General features: G+C 61.5%; 1 protein-coding gene across 1 annotated transcript; it reads left to right on the forward strand.

Moving 5' to 3' along the window:
- The first annotated feature begins 846 nt into the window (after positions 1–846).
- On the forward strand, positions 847–19998 carry WNT9B (Wnt family member 9B). The gene is made up of 4 exons (XM_051825039.2): positions 847–979; positions 15666–15922; positions 17210–17475; positions 18529–19998. The coding sequence occupies exons 1-4, from the start codon at positions 897–899 to the stop codon at positions 19000–19002; spliced, it is 1080 nt and encodes a 359-aa protein (XP_051680999.1). The 5' UTR covers positions 847–896; the 3' UTR covers positions 19003–19998.
- The last annotated feature ends 220 nt before the right edge of the window (positions 19999–20218 follow it).

Here is a 20218-nt window from a genome sequence, read left to right on the forward strand (position 1 = left end):
GCGGGTCTGGCTCCTACACTGGGGCCAGCCCTGCTGTGACGGCAACTGCGCCTTCCCTGCAGGACTCGGGGTGGGGGGCAGGAGGCTCCGCTTCTCCACGCCTTGGAAAGCAGGTGTCTCCCGCCGCTCCCGCCCGCCCGCGGCTCAGCCTGCCCCACTGCCCAGAGAGTCTGGGTTTGTGCGCATCCGCAGCATTTCCTCAAACGCCCCTTGAGGCCCCGCCGTGCACCGCGCCGCGACAGCCCACCCTCCCTTTAAACACAGGGCACCCTTTTCCGCCTCTCCTCTGCCCCAGGGTCCCCTTGGACTCCCTTTACCCAGCAAGAGCCCTCCCCCAGCGATTGCACACGCGTTTCTCCTGCTCCCTGAGGGAGGCGGTGCTGCCGACCCGGTCCTGCGCGCCGGGAGACCCATGGCTGCGGGACAGAGCTCCGCACCCGCCGAGCAGGAAGGCCGGCGACCGCACGGTTTCTCCGCAGGCTCCAGGAGCGTCCCTCTCAAGACCCCACCCACTACCTCCGAGGACAGATTGCGCGTCCCTCCGCCCGCCCGAGTTAGGGACCCGATGCCGGCCTCTCCAGGCCGAAGGGGGGGGGGGGGGCGGGCGCGGCGCCAGGTGAGCTCTCACCTGGAGCGCGTGGGAGGGGGAGATGGGGCGGAGCGGGGGCGGGCGCGGTGCGGCCCCTCCCGCGACAGGGCGGGGCGAGGACAGCGGGGCCAATGGGGCCGGGGGCTCGGCGCCCGGGGCTCGGCGGGTGCCGCCCGCGCCGCACCCTCCCAGAGCAGCCCCCGCCCCGCACCCCCGGCGTGTTTAAAGCCCCGCGGGCGGCTGGTGGCGGCGCTGCGAGCGCCGAGCGGCGCGAGGAGATGCTAGAGGGCGCCGCGCCGCCGGCACCATGCGCCCCCCGGCCGCGCGGGCCCTGGCCGCGCTCTGCCTGCTGGCGCTGCCCGCCGCTGCCGCCACCGCCGCCTACTTCGGGTCAGTGCCCGCCGCACCCCCGGCCCGGCCCCTGCCCGTCTCCCGCGCTCCCTGGCCCCCGCGGGGTCTCGAACTCCGACCCGCCGCCCTGCGGGACCTAGCCCCCTTCGTGGTCCGAGGTCGCGCCGCGAGCTTGGTCTGGGGCGTCCGGGGCTCAGAGCCGATCGCACCTTCTAGCGTCCGAGGGTCACCGCGCCGGGGGTCAGCCCTGCCCGAGCTCCCGAACTCTGCGCGCGCCTTGGTCCCCATTCTGCCCGTCCAGGCATCGGCCGCGCGCTCTGACGCCCTCCGATCTTCCCTCGGGTGCCCTATCTGCCCCATCCCGGGCTCCGTCGGCTGCGGTCCTTGGCTCAAACCCCTTCCCCACCCTCCGCCAACGCCCGGCGGAGCGCAGGCCCACGGGACTGGGTGGATGGGTATTGCCGGTGGGTCTTCTCCGAGGCGCTGGCATCCGAGGGCAGACCGTGGGGATGTGCGCGGGAGACGCCGGCGGACCCCGCGCGCTGCGCAGCCGGAGCGAGAAGGACCAGGCGAGGGAGAGGGGCGCGGGGGCAGGTCTGCGGCTGAGTGGGCGATCTCGGCTGGAGTGACCCCAGGAAGGGAGTGGGGCGGGAGCCAGGAGGGGGAACGGCGGCGAGGGCTACAGGGCAGCTGTTTCCGTCCCTCCTTGTCTGACCCTGGATTGCAGGGGCTGGGCGTGGGGGTGGTCGTGGTGGCAGCCAGCACGGCTAAGGCGCCTTCCTGCCCTCCGCCCAAAGCCGGCTGCACGGACGGACAGGCTGTTACGTTAGCCCTTGCCTGTTTCGGATCTTCACCCCAAGTCAGTTTACAGCCTAACTACAACCGCAGGCGAGAGCGCTCTGGGTGCTGCTCTTGGAGGGGTGTGTCAGACGCCGCGGGATCCCAGGCTGTGGACTAATTTCCAGGTCATGACCCCTGGTTCAAAGGTGCCTTGGCTGTGGGCAATGGTCTGCCCTGAAAGTGTGGGGGCAGGGAGGAATCAGCCCAGACCCCAGCTCTGGGCTCAGCTTGTGGGTGACCTGGGAAGACTACTCAGTGTATGGGTGTATGTATCAGTTTCCTCTGTTGTACCAAGAGACCATGTTTGGTATGACTGAGCCTAGTGGCCCTCCCCCAAAGCCCTGCCCCGTACTAGCGTGGGTCTTGGCGGAGTCGTTTAACCCCTCTGGCGCTCCTTCTCTCCTCTGTTAAACGTCGGTATCAGGGCCTGTTTCACCCGAGGACCGAGTTGGGTCACGCCTAGCGCTGAGTAAGTGCTCAACTAACGCTTGTGACAATGGGTGTGGCTCAGCTCCTTGGGTTTCTGAGCTGGAACGGGGGGGGGGGGGGAATGGCACCTACATCCTCTTGGACACTGGCTCATTTGCACAACTCCTGTTCCTTTGGGTTTGCAGTGGGAGATGAGAGTGAGGTGGGGGGGGGGCTGGGATTCCAGGAGATCTGGGGCACCCTGGCTGGCATGTTGGAAGGGACAGATCTCAGCAGTGCACGGGGTTCGACTCAGCGGCTGAGTGAGGGATAGCCTTGGAAACGGCAGGGGAGATGGCCAAGTGGGCCTGGGTGAGGGCCAGGAGGCCTGAGTACTGGAGCCCTCTCTCCCAGATGGGAGCCCAGCTGGGCAAAGCCGACATGGCCTGCTCAAGTGGCCATCACCCTGGTTTGGGGGGCATGACCCACACTTGGCCCAAAATATAGAATTCGGGCCTCACGCAGTGAAGCGTGTGGTCTCAGAGAACAGAGGGGTTCAGCGGGAGCTGGTCACTGAGGAAAGCCTCTGGGGACTCGGGGGAGCAGGCTTCCCCGTGTCCACCAGAGTCCACTGTCTGGAATTCATGCACACTTCAGTGAGAAGTGGAGCCGTGTGCTTCTCTCTTCCCCAGGTCATTTCCACCCGAAGTCTCTTTTCGATTGTAACACGACTTTGCTTGCAACAGGAGGGCAGGTGACGCAGCCGATCCTCTAGGAGCCTGGAAATGGCAGGATCATGGGCCTCTGAGCCGGAAGTGACCCCCAGGAGCCCTGGCCCAACCCGCTGCTTCTTGCGGGTCCTGTGTTAGTCCCTCATTTTGCAGATGAGTCACCCCCGCCCGTGGCACAGAGAGCAGCAGGTGTTTCTGCCGCACTGGCACGAGCCTTAGCCTGGCTCTGCTGATGGCAACCGTGGGTAATCATTCATATCAAGTTCACAGTTCGCCTGCTCTCATCTGCTCCTCAGAGCTGCTCCTGAGCCGTGGAGGGCGGGCGCACGCCGTGCCCACAAGGAGGCAGAGGGTCAGAATGGCTCCGTGAGTCACCCGTGACACACAGTGAATTAGCAGGGGAGGCAGGAGAGATTCCAGGTCCTGCCTCCTGTCTGGGTCCTCCCCTACAGCCAACAGCCTGTGTGACCTGGGGGTGGGGGACAGCTGCTGCAGCATGGCTCCAGGGTGGGTCACTCTTTCAGGCCACTTGGCATGGCAGGGCACGTGCAGCCGTGACATCTCCCCTGCCCTCAGCAGTGAGACAGGATGCACTGTCCTGCTGGCCTGGTAGGTGGGCTTCAGAGGGCAGCATGGTGACCCTGGGACACAGGGCGGGACAGAGGTCAGGGCCAAGTTTCACAGCTCTGAAACTTTCTCTGTGGTCCTGAGCCAACTCACTTGTCTCCAGGGTTATGTTCCTAAGGTTCCCTAACCCTCCCTGGCCAGGCCCTGACAGAGTCTGATTTCTCGCCAGCCCCTGGTTTGGGATTTGGGCCAGGGGCTCTGCAGAGGTTAACATCTGGGGTGCTTCCTGAGGGACAAGTCGGGCACGAGCCAGGCCTCATCACCCACTTTAGTCCTGATGCCAGCCCGGCAGCTCCGTATCTGGAAATGGCTCTTGCGACTGCAATTTTTAAAATCGTGACTGGCTTTTGGCAGTGTTTCTGACGTGTGACTCCGCCCTGGTTGTTTCTTCTCTAGGGATAGTGCACCAGTGTTTCTGAAAGCACAGACTTTGGAGTTCTGGGTTTGAATCCCAGCTCTGCTGGCTGCTGGCTATGTGGCTTTGGGCAAATGTCTTAACCTCACTGAGCTGCGGGTGATGCCGGCCCCAGCCTCAAGATGTGAGGCTTCATTGAGACAGCAGATGAAGGGCCTGACGCGGTGCCTGGCACAGACTCAGTGGTCAGTACACGTTTGCTCCAGATGGTTTGTGGGCTCCTAACCAGCTGCCCGGGCTGCAGACATATCATCACTGTAGCTTCATTTTTAAATTTGTTTTCCAAATCATGGTTACGTACCAGAACACGCATGAGCGCACAGCAGGTTTTTGCAAATGTATACACCTGTGTGACACATTTGCGTGCACCCTCCCGGAGGACCTCTTGTGTCTCTCTGCAGTCACCCCTGCAGCCCCCGCACCGGCACCAGCCCACCTCCCTTCTCCGTTAGTCTGCCTTCTCCGTTAGTCTGGCCTGTCTTAGAAGTTCACATAAGCAGCCTCTTACAGGACACGGCCTTTTGTGCCTGGACCCTTGTGCTCAACGTAACATTCCTGTGATTCATCCATATCGTGACGGATCCCCATAGCTCATTCTCTTCCTTTCAAAGTCGTAGTCCAGTGTGTAGGATTGCCGATCCACTCGTGAACTGATACACACCTGGGGTGTTTCCAGTGTTAGACTCTTCCAAATAAAGCTAATGGAAGCATCCATGTGCCTCTCTCCCTGCTTTTTTTGTTTTTAAATATTTATTTATTTACTTGAAAGGCAGAGTTAGAGAGAGGAGAGACAGAGAGAGGTCTTCCATCTGCTGGTTCACTCCCCAAATGGCCACAATGGCTAGGGCTGGATCAACCCAAAGCCAGGAGCCTGGATCGCCATCTGGGTCTCCCCATGGGTGCAGGGACTCAAGCACTTGGGCCGTTTTCTGCTGCTTCCCCAGGCACATTGGCAGGGAGCTGGATCAGAAGTGGGGCACGCAGGACTCCAACCTATTCTCATATGGGATGCCGGCATTGCAGGCAGCAGCTCAGCCTGCCGTGCCCATCGCCGGCCCCTGTGTACATCTCTCTTTGTGGGCTTATGTCTTCATTCCTCTTGGATAACTGCCGAGGGCTGGGCTGTTGGATCGTGTGGTAGCTATACGTTTCACTTACAAGAACGGTCACTTTTCCAATGTAATTGTACCATTTTGCACAGCAATGTATGAGAGTTCCAGTCGCTCCATATTCCTGTCCACCATTGTCAGTCTTAATCTGAGGCCATTTTCATGAGTACATATTGTTATCTCATTGTGGTTTTCATCTTAATTTCCCCATTAACAGACGGCGTGTTGAACATTTTTTTCTTGCACATATCAGTCATTTGAATGTCTTTTGCATTGGGTTATTTGTCTTGTTATAGAACTCTAAGGTTTTTACTGTAGTTTGGATACAAGTCTTTATCAGAAGTACTGGCAGTGTTTCATCCCTGTCTCTGTCTTGCCTTCTTTTCTTATTGGTGACTTGGTCAGCAGACATTTCTAATTCTGATGAAGTCCAACGCATCAACTTCTTCTTGTATGTTCTGTGCTTTTTTGGTGTTTTATCCAGGAAATTGGTACCTATCCCAAAGTCAGGAAGATTTCCTCCTTGATTTTCTTCTAGAAGCGTCATAGTTTTAGCTTTCATATGTAGGTCCCGGGTTCACTGTGAGCTAATTAGTGTGCATGGTGTGGATAGGCACCTGTCCCAGTGCCGTTTGTTGAAAAGATGATCCTTTATCCACTGTCGTCATTGTTCCGAATCAGCGCACCCGCTGCATGTGAAGCTTCTCCTGAACTCTCTATCCTGTCCCATTAATCCACATATCTGACCTCATACCGACACCACTCAGCCTTAGTTATAGTAGCTTTACCGTAAGTCTTGGAAATAAGCGCTGTACATTTTCTAACTTTGTATTTCTTTTTCAAAATAATTTTGGTTGTTCAGGTCCTTTGTATTTTAGTATCAACTTGTCGGTATGCACACAAAAGCCTGCTGGGATTTGGGCTGGGATTTCCATGAGCCTGTGCATAAATTTATGGAAAGCTGGCATTCTGACAACACTGAGTGTGCCGACTGGGATCAGGCCACAGCTCTCTATTTAGGGACCTTAACATTTCCCTCGGCAGTGTTTGGTAGTTTTTGGTGTTCAGATCTTGCAAAAATTGTTTTCAGATTATTCCTAAGTGTTTAATATATTTGGATGGTATTAGTTCTATTATATATATAGTATATGTATATGTGTGCATATATATGTATATATATAAAGAAATTGAGAAAAACAGGATTTGGAGGGAAGAAATGTTACTGCTTTGGAGAGTGGAGTGAAAGCCAGACTCCATGGAGAACTGCCGTGTTTGGGAAGGAATTTAGGTGGGGGCCTGTCCCTGGCTGGGCCATGGCCCCTACCTGGCAGCTGGGATCCAGAGTTGCCTTCAGGGTCAAAGCAGCCCCTCGGCAGGTGCTGGTGAATTTTCTATGGCTGAGGAGAGGACAGAAAAGGGACCCCTGGACAGGCAGGGGACCCCTGGCCTGGAGTCTCCTAGGAAGACAGAGCTGGTGCCTTTGGGGTGATGTGCTCAGGTAGGTGTTGGGCTCGAGGGGAGGTGGGCCAGGTGCTGAGAGGATGATGTGTCCCCACACTCTGTGTCAGCCTGAGCAGGCCGGGAGATGGACCCAGGTCCCGGGACGGTGTCAGGAGCACTGAGCTTGGGGTCACACAGATCCGCATTCCAGTCCTCCACCTGCTACTTACTAAGAGATTCAGAGTTGGCCAGGTCTCCCGTCGGTAAAGGGGATGAATTTCTGTCTTGTAGGGTTCCTGAGAGAGTTAAATAACTGAATGGAAAAGTGCCAAAATGCCAGCCATATATAAGAAGCCCAAGAGACCTAGGGTTCTGCCTCAGATCATCTCGGGTTAAGGAGAATCTTTGGTGACATGTGTCCCTTCCCTGTGGCATCTTGCTCCCCGTCACCGTCCAATCCTGTGCTCTGCGTTTTGTGTGCATCAGCTCATCACCATGGTGACCGAGGAGGCGGGCACTGGTGTGGTCATGAATGGAGGAAAGCTCAGAGAAGCCAGGAGCCTTGCCCAAAGCCACACAGCTGGTGGCTGGCAGCACTGTGATCTGAATTCTCGAGAAATCCAAAGTCAGCCTCTTCCTTCTCGCCTTGCGCTGCCTGCAGAGCCCAGCCTGAGGCTGCCTCCCGGAGCAGCTCGGTGTCCACCCCCCCCACCCCCACCTCCCCACCCCCCGCCAAACCTCCCACCCCACTGTCCACGGTCTTCCCTTGGCATTCACCCCCGGGCTTCCTGCACTGTGCATCCTGGACTCCCGGCTTGCTATACAAGTGGCACTTGTGTCTCCCGTCCACTCATGGCCACCTTTACGCACAGGGCGTGGGGGCCTGCTGCAGGTGGAGTCTGTCCACGCCCCTCGTGTTGTCATGGTCTGCAGTGGATGTCCCGGTGGGCAGTGCCTCCTCGCCTCCCCGCTCACCGCTGGCCTTTTCACTCCCCCGACCCCTCCCTGCGTGCCCATCACACCTGCCCCCTCACCGGCTGCTTCCGCTTGGCTCTCCTGGGCTCACGCGACTTCCCCAAGGCCTGGCCAGCCCTGCACCACGCCCTGGCCCCCATCAGAAAGGGAAAGGAGAGCAACAGCGCCCCCATCAGACTACAGGAGTCACCGCAGGGGCCCGTGCTTCCAGGGCATTCTGGTGTCAGCAGAGATGAGCTGGGGGTCAGGCCCAGGACCCCCCCTCACTGGACAGATGAAGACTGAAGCGGCAGCAGCGGGGGTGGGGGGTGCTTCTTAAAGAGCCAGGGAAGACTTGCTCAGTCCTGGAAACTCCAGAGAGGCTGCCTGTAGGGCAAGCCCAGCTGGCTTCCGTCTCTTGATGTTGCAATCCCTTCGAGGCCAGATGCGCCCAAAGCTTCCCAGGGCTTAGAGAGGTAGCAGGGCGCAGATGGCAGGCATAACGTGAGGTCCCCAGGAAGGGCTGGGCAGCACCCGTCATCAGATGCCTTGCGCACTGTTTTGCAGGAAGACACGCACAGGTTGGAGAAGTAAAGTCGATAATATTCTCACTTTGGCTAAGGTCAAAGCTCGCTGTGTTTTCCACACCTGTACAACAGAGTGGTAGCTTCCTGAGCTTCCTGGAGCTTGGAAGTGCAGATAAAACTAAGAACCTAGGCCGGCGCTGCGGCTCACTAGGCTAATCCTCCGCCTGCGGCGCCGGCACACTGGGTTCTAGTCCCGGTCGGGGGGCCGGATTCTGTCCCGGTTGCCCCTCTTCCAGGCCAGCTCTCTGCTGTGGCCCAGGAAGGCAGTGGAGGATGGCCCAAGTGCTTGGGCCCTGCACCCGCATGGGAGACCAGGAGAAGCACCTGGCTCCTGGCTTCGGATCAGAGCGGTGTGCCAGCTGCAGTGCGCCGGCCGTAGCGGCCATTGGAGGGTGAACCAATGGAAAAGGAAGACCTTTCTCTCTGTCTCTCTCTCACTGTCCACTCTGCCTGTTAAAAAAAAAAACAAACTAACTAAGAACCTGGTTCAGCTTTCAGCCCAAGTCACCTCGAGCGGCTGCATCCACACAGCTGTGTGTGCAAGCTGCATTTTAAGGAAAGACTGGGGCCCACTTCTCGGTAGCAAAGGGAGGTTTGGGTGAAGGTCAGAGGGGACCAGTCTGGCTCTCAAGGTGGGGTACCCCACGGAGGCTGCGCGTTCAGAGGACCCAGGATGTAACTGACCGGGGCCAGGTCTGTACTGCAAGAGAGCAGTTTGCGGGCTGGAGAGGGCGTGGCCCCTCCAGCCCAGCCCAGCCTTGTTTGGGCAAGTTTTGGGGAGCTGTAAGTGGTGGCCATTGAAGCATGGAGGGAAGGTGACAGCGAGCCAGCAGGGTAGGCCACGAAGAGGCTGAGGGAGAGCCCCAAAAGTGGCTACCGTGGCCTGTATCGGGCACAGCCGGGTAAGTGCAGGCACCCACATCTGAGCGCCAGTTTGAGTCCCAGCTACTGCACTTCACGTCTGCTCCAGCTTCCTACTAATGCACCTGAGAAGGCAGCAGAGGATGGCCCACGTGCTTGGGCCCTGCACCCCCACGGGACACCCGGATGGAGTTCCTGGCTCCTGGCTGTGGCTTGGCCCAGCTCTGGCATTGCAGCCATGTGGGAGGTGAACCAGCAGGTGGAAGATCTCTCTCTCCCTCTCTTTCTGTTGCTCTGCCTTTCAAATAAACAAATAATTGCAGTGTCTGTGCAAGCTTCATGGGTCTCCTGAGAGCTTCCGGACTGGGAGAGGTTCTCAGACAGCGGCTATCGAGGGGAGAGAGGCGTGGAGGTTGGGCTGCGTTAGCTTGGCAGGAGGGTGAGGAGTGGACCTGCCTGGCCTGAAGGGGGGCCCCCGCTGCAGCCCCGGCTGGCTCCGTGTCCAGGTCGGCCCGAGGTGGGGCGATGCTCTGCTCCTGCCCACGAGGACCCGGCTGCCCTCCCGAGGGAGCCCTCTCCCGACTTCATCCGTGCCCGGGGCCTCCCCAGGTGCGCCCAGGGGCTGGCTCCTCCATCCGTTTGGGAGGTTCCTGCTGCCCCTGCAGCCCAGAGGAGGGGGCGCAGAGGCAGGGAGGCCACTCCTGGGGCCTGCAGAACAGACGGGACGTGGACTCTGGGCGGTCTCTGCAGCCCACGGGACCGTCCGCGTCACAGAGTGACCACACTGACGGCATCCCCAGCCCGAGCCTCCCTCACCTCACCGTGGGGAAGACCAGAGCCTGGGGGCCTGGGGGGGAGGGGTCTGTGGTTCCCTGTCCCAGCTGGATAACTTGCTCAGAGTCAGGAAGCCCAGGAGCCAGCCTCCCGTGGATGGGCGGAGCTGGGACGTGTTGGGGGCAGAGCTGGGACGGTGGGGCCCTCACTGGAGCCACTGGCCTTTCCCTGAGATCCCCACCAGCCCCTGCAGCTGCTCCTCCTCCAGTGAGGGCTGGAAGGAGCTTGTCTTTAGGGATCCCAGTCCCCTCCTCCCTGCTCCCCCTCAGCCCCAAACCAGGCTCCCCCACGCCACTGCCAGGGTTCCACACTATCCTCTTTGATTGTCCCTCTGTCTCGCAAACAATGTTCTCAGTTGCTGCTATTGTATCAGACACTCACACTTTAGTAAGAATGGGTGGGTCACTTTTGCTGAAAGGGAACTGAGAACAGCAGCCTTCGGATCAGAGGGCCTCGGCGGCCACCTCTAGGGCTGCCCAGGGGATCCGAAGAGCCCCAAAGACTCCCTTAGCCTAAAGCCTGCCTGGCTGTGTTCCCGCCTGCTCCGACCTGTGCTGTGGCAATGGCTTGGTGGCAGCAATTAGGAGATATGGGGCACAGTCCCAGCCCTGCCACTAAGTCAGTGGTCCACCTTGGACAATAAAAACCTGAACGTCCGGGGCAGCAGACAGGTAAGAGCAGAGACCCACACAAGAGGCACACCTTGGACTTCTTCCCCCCTCCCAGCCCCCAGCCACTGCCAGGCAGAATCTCGGAGGGCGACAGGAATGGCGGGATCTGGACTCAGCCAGGGGCCTGGGGGAAGGACCCATGGTCTCAGACGTGGATAGGCCTGGGGTGGGGGGTGGGGGAAAAATCCTACACAAGTGTGGCCGCCGAGCCACCGGACCCTTGCATGCCAGGGACCGGGGCTTCCTCTTCGGGCTTCAGTCTTAGCCTAAGGAGAGGCAGAGACGGAGGAATTAGGGCGAGCTGTTCCCGCACAGATGGGGCACGGGCCGCGCTCCCAACAGCCCGGCGTGTGGAGATGCGGGGCGCCGTCGCTGATGCCTCCGGGTCTGGCAGACAGGAAGCGGGGCCGCCTGGGAGAGAAAAGCCCACAGCTGGGCCGGGCTCGGGACGAGGCGCCGGGCGTGAGCTGCCGAAGGAAGGCAGGCGGGATCCGGGGTGGGGGAGCCCAGCGGGGAGGCCCGGGGGCGCGTGGTCCAGGAGGCCAAAGCCCGGGCGCCCTGCTGGAGGAGGCGGAGGAGGGAGGGGAGGATTCGAGGCTTGGGGTCGACGCGAGGAGGGGAATGACGCCTGGCCGTCGTGAAGCCGCGCTCTCTGAAGGCTGAGCGCCCGGGACCGGCGTGGCCGCGGTGGGGAGCCCCCAGTCGGGGAGCGCAGGGCGTGGGCCGGGGTGTGCGGGCGCGCATGTGCAGGGGGCTTGGCGAGGCCGGGACCTTGGAGATGAAAGCACAAAGGGCTCACTTACCATGCAAATGGCCCCGCCGCGGAAGCCTGTTATCGGCGCATCTAATGGGGTAGTGCGGGCGCCGACGCCCCAGGCAGCGCAAGACTTTCCTGGTTCCCAGGCAGCTGCTGGTGGTCGGCGTGGCCCTGGTGCCAGCCGCTGCTCCTGGCCCCTCCAGCCAAGAGTCCAGACACGCCGACACTGCCCGGTGCCCTGGAAATCCCCGCCTCGTCCTGGGTGGAGGGAGGGTCCTGGAAGCAGGGAGCTGGGGGCACCCCCAGGTGCCTGACCTCCAGACAGCGCGGAGGGGAGCTTCCTCCTGCCTGCCCCACCTCCAGGCAGGACGGCCCTGGCTGAGGTCAGGCTCTCCCCCAGACCGTGCCGGGAGCTCCGCTCGGGCTGCCTGAGCCGAGCCAGCTCTGTTCAGGTCTTTTTCCCCCTCCGCCTTGGAGTCTCAGGGGAGTTGGGTGGGGTGGGGTGGGGAGACTCCTGTTCCCTCCAGACTGAGTCTTTGGGGGGCTGTGTCCCAGCATCCAGTACACAGTAGGCATTTAATAATGACAAACAACAGGAGCTTACCAGGCGGCAGGGTAAACCCGTCGACCCAAGCCTGCCAGGGAGGTGCTGGTACCTGCATTTGCAGAGAAGGCGGAAAGAGCGCCTTGGCCACAGCAGCACAGCTAAGAGACGAAGGTGGGACTTGAACCCTGGCAGTGTGTCTCCTGTTGAGCTCTCCCATGAGCCCATGCGTACTTGTTGGATGGAATGGGCTGGGGGTAGGGGGATGGACATTCCTGCATAGCTGGGACCAGATTCCCAAGGCCAGAACAGCTTGGGGGCAGGAGGTGGTGACTGTTGAAGGGGGGTGTCCCTGGGCTCTGGGGAGGAAAGGCTTCTGCTTCCTTCAAGGTCAGCCTCATGGGGCCGCGTTAGCCACAGCCATGGTCGAGGTGAGCGCCGGGCAGTGAGGAAGGCTGTGGGGAAGCCAGGGCCCGGCGTGGACAGAGGCGCTCTGGGGGTGAGGGGCTGGGTGAGATGCCGTCCTCAGAGGCACCTGGCGTTCATCAGCAGAGAGGAGGAGATGGCTGGGATGTCCTGGGCCGGCGGCATCTTGTTGTGTGGGGGTGGGGTATGGGCTGGAAACTGGCTACGGGGGGTTGCTGTTTTCCTATCAGCCTGGGTGAGCCCAGCTGGGGGAGTGGAGGTCCCAGGTGGTTCCGGAGCACTTGGGCTGGGCAGAAGCCCAAGAAACAGCTGCCCCTGCCCTCACACCCAGCCCAGAATAACAATTAGCAAGCCCTCAGGTTGTGTTCCTCTGGCCTGTAGTTCCGAATGCTGGTCACTTGCTTGGCTGATAGCGCCTCATCGGCTATGGGGCAGTGTCTTCTGGGGCCCCGGCATCGTGGTGCAGTGGGTTAGGCCACTCTATGCAACAGCGGTATCCCGCATCCCGTATCAGACTGCCAGTTTGAGTGCTGGCTGCTCTGCTTCTGATCCGGCTTCCTGCTGATGTGCCTGGGGAGGCAGCAGATGATGGCCCAAGTGCTTGGGTCCCTGCCGCCATGTGCCTTTTACCCCCGTGGGGCTCAGCTAACGTGTGGGCAATTGAGAGTTCATGGTGGGACCCTGGCATGGGGTCCCGAGGCCTGGAAGCCAGAGCGTGGTTTCTTTCAGAGGAGAGAATCAGGCCAGCCGACCCCTGACTGGGCTGGCGCATTCTGAGGTCCCGAAAGAAACCAACCTGCCCTGGCAGATGCCCTCGGTGGGCACTCGTAGGAGAATTCGCTAGCACTACCTAGGGAAATCTATTGCTCATTTCCTTAGTTTGATGTCATGGCACCGCTTCTTCAGTCTGCAAGGTAGAAAGCAAACAAAAGGGAACTAGGTCCCGAGGTTCCCTCCGCTGTCCTCAGAGGCCCCGTGGGGACCCCTGAGGCAGTGCCAGGGAATCTTCTTTGGGAGCAGAGCTGGGTGGACCAGGGCCCAGCGTAGCCTCAGGCCTGTGTGCGGTTGACTGCCTTTCCTGGCCATTAATCACCACTTAGTGCCATTACTGCTAATAAAATTAACCGACTTTATACTGGACTCCCGGAGCCATCAATCTCAGGGTCTATTACACGAAACTGAGAACAGCAGAGAGCTGGAGTGGAAGTGGAGCAGCCAGGACTCGAATCGGCGCCCATATGGGACGCCAGGGCCACAGGCAGAGGCTTAGCCTAGTGTGCCACAGCGCCACTCTTGTGTGCTCTCTTAATTCGCTGTCCAGATTCCAGGGACAGGCCAGAGGGGGTCATGTGATCACCATCAGTCCAATCAACAAAGCAGGGCAGTGAGGTCGTACTGTATGAAATGAGTGACAGGGAACCCATGGTCACCACATAGGTAGAAGGAACAGGTGGGCAGCCGCCCCAACTGCCATCCACAATAGCCATTTAAAGGGCTTAGGAGCAAGTATGGTAACATACACATGTTATGTGACAAATATCATGTTGATGCATTGTATAATAGGACCTATGATGCATCGATGATGATAGGATGGCAGTAGCTCCTTTCAAAATAGCATTTGACACAGGCCTGGAGAGATGCGCAGCCCCATTGGCCAAAGTTCCTGTCACTCCTGCTTGTTCTCCCATCTGTCCATCAGCTCCTCCTGGGGAGGTCCCAGTGTCTAAGGCCTGGGGGTTGTGTGAGCAGAAGCTGCCCCTGAGCCCCGCCCCTGGCAGGGGGAGGAGGACACGTGAGGACCCGAGGGATGCAGCCGCCTGGCCGCCCTCCACGCTGCCCTCCTCGGTCTCAGGGGACGCTGGTTCTGCCCTGGACCTGCCAAGGGTCAAGTTCTGAGGGTTTCCTGCCAGGCTGCAGGGAGGAGTTTGGGTGTAGGCCTGGTGGACTGGAAATTTACCATTTGCCCCCAGATTAATGATTAACGGGCCCCTGCCCTCACCCTGTCTGGGAGGGGAGCCCAAGGCCAGGCCAGGCCCAGCGCAGCCCGATAACATCAGTCTCAGCTCGGAGGGTTCCGAGATACGCGCCACACTGGGCTGGCTGCACCTGACGGGCTGGCGGTCCACGGGCGCTTTCTGGGAGCACCTGGGGCCAGGCCGGGCCCCACACCCTCGGGGGAGCCTTCCTGCTGCTGGGGCAGGCAGAGAGGGCGTGGCATGCAGCCAGATGTCCTGGCTAAGGCAGGTGGCTGCAATCAGAACTATGTCCTCCTTGGCTCAGTCCCACGAGGGCCCCCCAGCCTCTGAGGGCTCTTGTCCTCACCGGTGGCACGGGGGTCTCCGTGGCGGATGCCACACCCGAGCAGGGGCCCGGAGAGCCTTTGCCTGCCTCCTCCTTTGCCCCTTTCCCTCCGCGAGGCTGGCATGTTCCAGAAAGGGGTGCCTTCCCTGGCCCGGGCCCTGGAAGGGTGTGAGTGCCCCCTGCCCTCCACCCCGCACACACTGTGGGCATGCGGCGTGGGAGAGGAGGAGCTGTGGACCAGTGCTTCTCAGAGACTGGAGGGGGGGGCTCTGATTCTAGAGCTCCCGCTGTTCTTGCGTGAGCTGGGCCTGTCACTCACAAACCCTTTGTGTGGACGGAAGACGGACTCTGCCTGGTTAGGAGGCGAAGCCTGGGAAACCCCAGTGTGCACCCTGGCCCGCCATCCTCCCCGCGAGCCTGGGAGGGCTGCAGGGCTGCCCTGTGCACTCGGCAGAGGAGAAAACCAGGCTCGCCATTGCCCAGCTGAGAAGCGACAGTCAGGCCTAGAACTCTGCAGAATGGGTGGGCTTCCGAAAGGGAAAGCCGAAGCCCAGCCTCCGTGGCCTGGGGGGAATCCAGCTTCCTCCCTTCTCGGACTGCCCTCCCTGCCTCTTCCCCCGGGGTTCCCCAAGCAACAATCAGCACCAGGCGCCCGGCGGACGGGGGCTGGGGGTCTCTCTGGGTGGCCTAATGGGTCTGGTTGGCTTTGGGGTTACCTGGGCAGCAGCGCCACGTGAGGAAGGGAGGGGTATCGGCGTCTCCCCTGGGTGTCTGCCTGCGTCTCCAGCCCCTCTTGGGCAGGCGGCTCCTGGGTGTAAGCAGCGGCCCATGCCACGTGCGTGTTTCCCAAATGTCCCTGCTCACAGACGCTGCCCAGGGCGAGGTGGTCAGTATGCCGATTCCCAGGCCCCGCACCAAACCAACAGAATCAGGATGGCCAAGTGTGGGTCCTGGGAACCTGGCACCCTGGGGGCTAGGGTGGGCAAGAAGAGCAGAGACTGATGTGGTAACAGGTTGAGGCTCTGCACCAAACCTTGTCCAAGCGCCTTGGCTTCCCACGCTGTAAAAAGGGGATGCAGCCGCTGAGGCCGGCCTGCTGCCCAGGAGGGAGATGCTTGGAGCCCCCAGGAAGCCCCCCCCATCCCCAGGGCTCTGCACCCTTGGTCTGCACCCACTGTGTCCCCCGAGGCTCATCCCCTCCCTCCTCTCATCCCTTCCAGCTTGACCGGGCGCGAGGTCCTGACGCCCTTCCCCGGCCTGGGCACCGCGGCAGCCCCGGCACAGGGGGGCGCCCACCTGAAGCAGTGCGACCTGCTGAAGCTGTCCCGCCGGCAGAAGCAGCTGTGCCGGCGCGAGCCCGGCCTGGCAGAGACCCTGCGGGACGCCGCGCGCCTCGGCCTGCTCGAGTGCCAGTTCCAGTTCCGGCAGGAGCGCTGGAACTGCAGCCTGGAGGGGAGGACCGGGCTGCTCAAGAGAGGTGGGGCCCAGGGCTGGGTCGGCGGGGGAGCCCGGGGTTATGAGGGCCTGTGGAAGGCCAGGGTGGGGAGGCAGAGAGCTAGGGAGACCCCAGACAGGAGGAGACGCAAGCCCACTCCTGGGAGCCCGCTGATGAGACGGTGGTCCCCTGTCACCTCCCTCTGCCTCCTCCACGCGCCCACATGCGCACACACATGCACACGCACACGCACACACATGAAACGAAGTGCAAGCACGTGCAAGGGAGGCCGAGAGGTAAGAACTGGCCAGACAGCACGAATGATGCTTCGTTCACCCATTCCCGCGTCTCGGCTCATCGCGTCTGTGGATCCATCACTCCCTCCTTCCTTCCCGTTCCCACCCAGCCCCCTCGATTCTTCCTAGGCCCCTCCATGCCTCCACCCACCCCTCCGCTCAGCATCTGGGGGGAGGGGCCCACAGTGAGCCAGACACTGTGCTGGATGCTGGGGGAACAGAGCTGGAGCAGGTGCCCTCTGCCCACAGCAAGCACACCGTCCAGGCCACCGCATCACGAGGAAGGGGTGGCGATGGGAGCTGTCACGGAAGTGCAGAGATGGTGATGGGGGTGGCGGGGACAGCCGGCCCCGCCACAGCAGGGAGAGAGAGGGCTGGGACTGGGCTGATGGCCTGCTTCTGTCTGTGTCTCCAAGTGTCGCCAGCAGCACAGGTACACTGGAGAGCAGGTGGGAGGCAGGGCCGTGGGAGGCCGGATGTGGGCCCAGGCTCAACTGAGTGCAGCGATGGTCCTGGAAGTGGGGGCGGGGCGGGGGATGGTCAGTCTGGGACAAGTGGGGCAGGAGGGCCAAGGCCACTCTGTCACCGGCCAGCCGCACAGTGGCAGCAGCAGGAAGTACCTCTCAGGGGGAGGGGGTCTCGGAAATGGGTTGGTCCGACTCGGCCCATGTGCACGGGAAGTTGTTGAGGCTGCTTGGCCCCGGCTCTGCCCCCGCCCGGTGCCTGGGTCACTTCTCCAGAATTCTCCATGTGCGCTCAGTGAGGACAAGACGGTGGCCCTGTCCTGGTGCCCTCTGGGATTCTGGGTACATCCCCTGTAGTGAGTTTGGAGGTTCCTTTTACATGACAGTGGCGGCCTGAGTGGCAGGGAGGGTGACAAGGACGCTTGCCCAGAGCCCTGTCCTCAGTTCATGACCCCTTGCCCTGCTCTCCATGCCCCATCCCCCCTGCCCCCCAGAGGGCGGTGGATGGCCTCTGACCTTCCTCCCCTCCCTTCCTCCCTCCCAATCCCTGCCGCGGGTGCCCGGCACAGGCTTCAAGGAGACGGCCTTCCTGTACGCAGTGTCCTCGGCCGCCCTCACCCACGCGCTGGCCCGGGCCTGCAGCGCCGGGCGCATGGAGCGCTGCACCTGCGATGACTCCCCGGGGCTGCAGAGCCGGCAGGCCTGGCAGTGGGGCGTGTGTGGCGACAACCTCAAGTACAGCACCAAGTTTCTGAGCAACTTCCTGGGACCCAAGCGAGGAAGCAAGGACCTGCGGGCACGGGTGGACGCCCACAACACCCACGTGGGCATCAAGGTGAGCACGTTTCCCACCGCCCAAGGTGCCCTCCGCCTCCAGGGAGCCAGGTCTGCGGGGGGCCCGCACTCTGCTCCCCAACACACACGCAGAGCCATCCCGGGATGAGCTGCGTTCTTCAGCCAGCATTCCCTGGCCATCTGCGCTGGACCGCTGCTGGCTGCCAGGGCACCCTCAGGGGCTGGGCAGCAGCAGGAGCCCGGCTTGGGGCCAGGCCCCGGGAAGCAGGAACGTGTTTGGACGGGGGTCCCAATTTTTTTTTAAGATTTATTTATTATTAATTTGAAAGGCAGAGTAACAGGCAGAGGCAGAAAGAGAGAGTGAGGTCTTTGATCCGCTGGTTCACTCCCAACATGGCCACAACGGCTGGAGCTGTGCTGATCTGAAGCCAGGAGCTAGGAGCTTCTTCCGGGCCTCCCACACGGGCGCAGGGGCCTAAGGACTTGGGCCATTTTCTACTGCTTTTCCAGGCCATAGCAGAGAGCTGGATCGGAAGAGAAGCAGCCAGGACTTGAACTGGCACCCATATGGGATGCCGGCACTGCCAGGCAGCAGCTTTACTCGCTGTGCTGCAGCGCCAGCCCCTGGGGTCTTGATTCTAAGGGCTGCACCTGCTGAGGATCCTAGAAGCCAACTTCCTTTGAAAGCTTTGATCTTGGGCAACCCCAACCCTCCCACACTGCATGAATGGAGGAGGCCCAGAGAGGGGAGGAACTTAGCTAAGGTCACACAGCAGTGGAAGAACTGGGGAACAAAAGTACTGAAGAGTGTTGGGGTGAGAAGGCTGGGAGAGGCCAGCGTTCCAGTTTGTCAGGAACTGAGTTCTGTGTTCTATGGTGGGTTGTGTAGACCAGAGCTCCTGTGTTCTGTTGCACAGGTTGTCTACTCCACAAGAACTCCAGGTCAAGGGGAGGAGCTGGGCACAGATGGGTCCACACTGCTGTCCCCAGGGCAGGCACACTAGCCCAGGGCTGCCTCTGCCTGCTTCCTACCTCCAGGGTGGCCCCTGGGCCCTGGGCTCTGACCACGCCTCCCTCCTGCCTCTCCCCTCAGGCTGTGAAGAGCGGCCTCAGGACCACGTGTAAGTGCCACGGCGTGTCGGGCTCCTGTGCGGTGCGCACCTGCTGGAAGCAGCTTGCCCCGTTCCGCGAGACGGGCGAGGTGCTGAAACTGCGCTATGACTCGGCTGTCAAGGTGTCCAGCGCCACCAACGAGGCCTTGGGCCGCCTGGAGCTCTGGGCCCCCTCCAAGCCAGGCAGCCCCGCCAAGGGCCTGGCCCCCCGGCCCGGGGACCTGGTCTACCTGGAAGACTCGCCCAGCTTCTGTCGGCCCAGCAAGTACTCTCCCGGCACGGCGGGCAGGGTGTGCTCCCGGGAGGCCAGCTGCGGCAGCCTGTGCTGCGGGCGGGGCTACGACACGCAGAGTCGCCTGGTGGCCTTCTCCTGCCACTGCCAGGTGCAGTGGTGCTGCTACGTGGAGTGCCAGCAGTGCGTGCAGGAGGAGCTGGTGTACACCTGTAAGCACTAGGCCTGCTGCCCAGGCAGCCAACCAGGCGCGGCCAGGGCTGCCTTTGGTGCCTGTCCAGCAGCCCCTCTGGGCGGGCATGCCCGGCACGCACACACACACCGAGGGATGTGCCAACGCCCGTGAGCGGGCAGCTCACCGTCCCTGGCCAGCTTTTTGTCTGCCCGCAATCCCAGCAGTCAGCAAAGGGAAGCCAAGCCCCATCCCTGAAGCAAGGGCCCCCAACCTCGTGGAGAACTGGGAGCCAGAGGCAGGAGTGGAAAGGGAAGCGAATGAGATAAGGGAGACCACAAGGAGGGCAGGACCAGGTTCCGGGGGCGGGGGCTCTCCCTGGGACGCATGCTGGCAGGTGCACTTTTGGGCTGATGACGGGAGCCAAGGTGGGCGTCAGCTGGTGTGGGGCGGTCTAGCCCCCAGCCCTGCTCCAGTTGCAGGGAGCTCTGGGTGCCCCACACCTTCTCTACCCCTGTGGCTTCCCTTCCCCTGTCATGGGCAGAGAGGCCAGGGGGAAGGAGCTGCTTATATGGAGGAAGGAAAACTGTCTGGGCTCGAGGGGACCGCGGCCAGATTCATGCCTGGAAACCCTGGGTTAAATGGGCCCGCACTGAGGCCTTGCTCCTGTCTTGGAGTTACCCACAATAAGGCCAGCCGTGGAGGGAGCGCAGTGGGGAGAGCCAGTCCCCAGGGTGTGCAGGGAGAGGGCGACCTCCCCCGACTTTCCCAGCCCAGAGAAGGAGGACAGTCTCCTGGCACCCAGCAGGCAGGGGCCAAGCTCAGCTTCTCAGCCTGCTCTGGGGTCTGCTCCGTGGCCGAGGCCCGCCCGGGCTGGGAGACCCCCGGCGCGACTGAGGTTTGTGCTGTGGGGCGGTGGGCTCCTCAGTCAGAAGCGACTGCTCCTCTAACGCGGGCCTGGCCCCGGCTGCAGCTGTCCGGTGCTGAGCCTCGGCCGAGCCCGGCGCCTCGGAGGCCCCTTATTTCCCAGCAGCCCTTACCTTGTCCTCATGTGGGCTCCGACCTGAGGACCGGAAGTGACTTCGCAAACTTCCTCAGCTCCCGTGGCCGTTTCCTGTGCCACCTGCCAGGGCCACGTGCAGGAGGGAGAGAGCGACTGGCACAGAGGTGGCCCCGCCTGGGCCGGGCACAGGGCCCCGCTGAGCAGCACACGCCTCTCTGGCACTGGACAGAGGCTGCGTCGGGGTCACTTTGCTGTGTGCTTGCC

Source organism: Oryctolagus cuniculus, chromosome 17, assembly GCF_964237555.1.
Source record: "Oryctolagus cuniculus chromosome 17, mOryCun1.1, whole genome shotgun sequence".
Classification (NCBI taxonomy): domain Eukaryota; kingdom Metazoa; phylum Chordata; class Mammalia; order Lagomorpha; family Leporidae; genus Oryctolagus; species Oryctolagus cuniculus.

Bases quoted from the DNA above. Each gene is read 5' to 3' on its own strand.
- WNT9B (XM_051825039.2), top strand. From the start codon at position 897: ATGCGCCCCCCGGCCGCGCGGGCCCTGGCCGCGCTCTGCCTGCTGGCG. The intron at 980-15,665 runs GTCAGTGCCCGC...CATCCCTTCCAG, and splicing joins GCCACCGCCGCCTACTTCGG to CTTGACCGGGCGCGAGGTCC. The intron at 15,923-17,209 runs GTGGGGCCCAGG...TGCCCGGCACAG, and splicing joins GACCGGGCTGCTCAAGAGAG to GCTTCAAGGAGACGGCCTTC.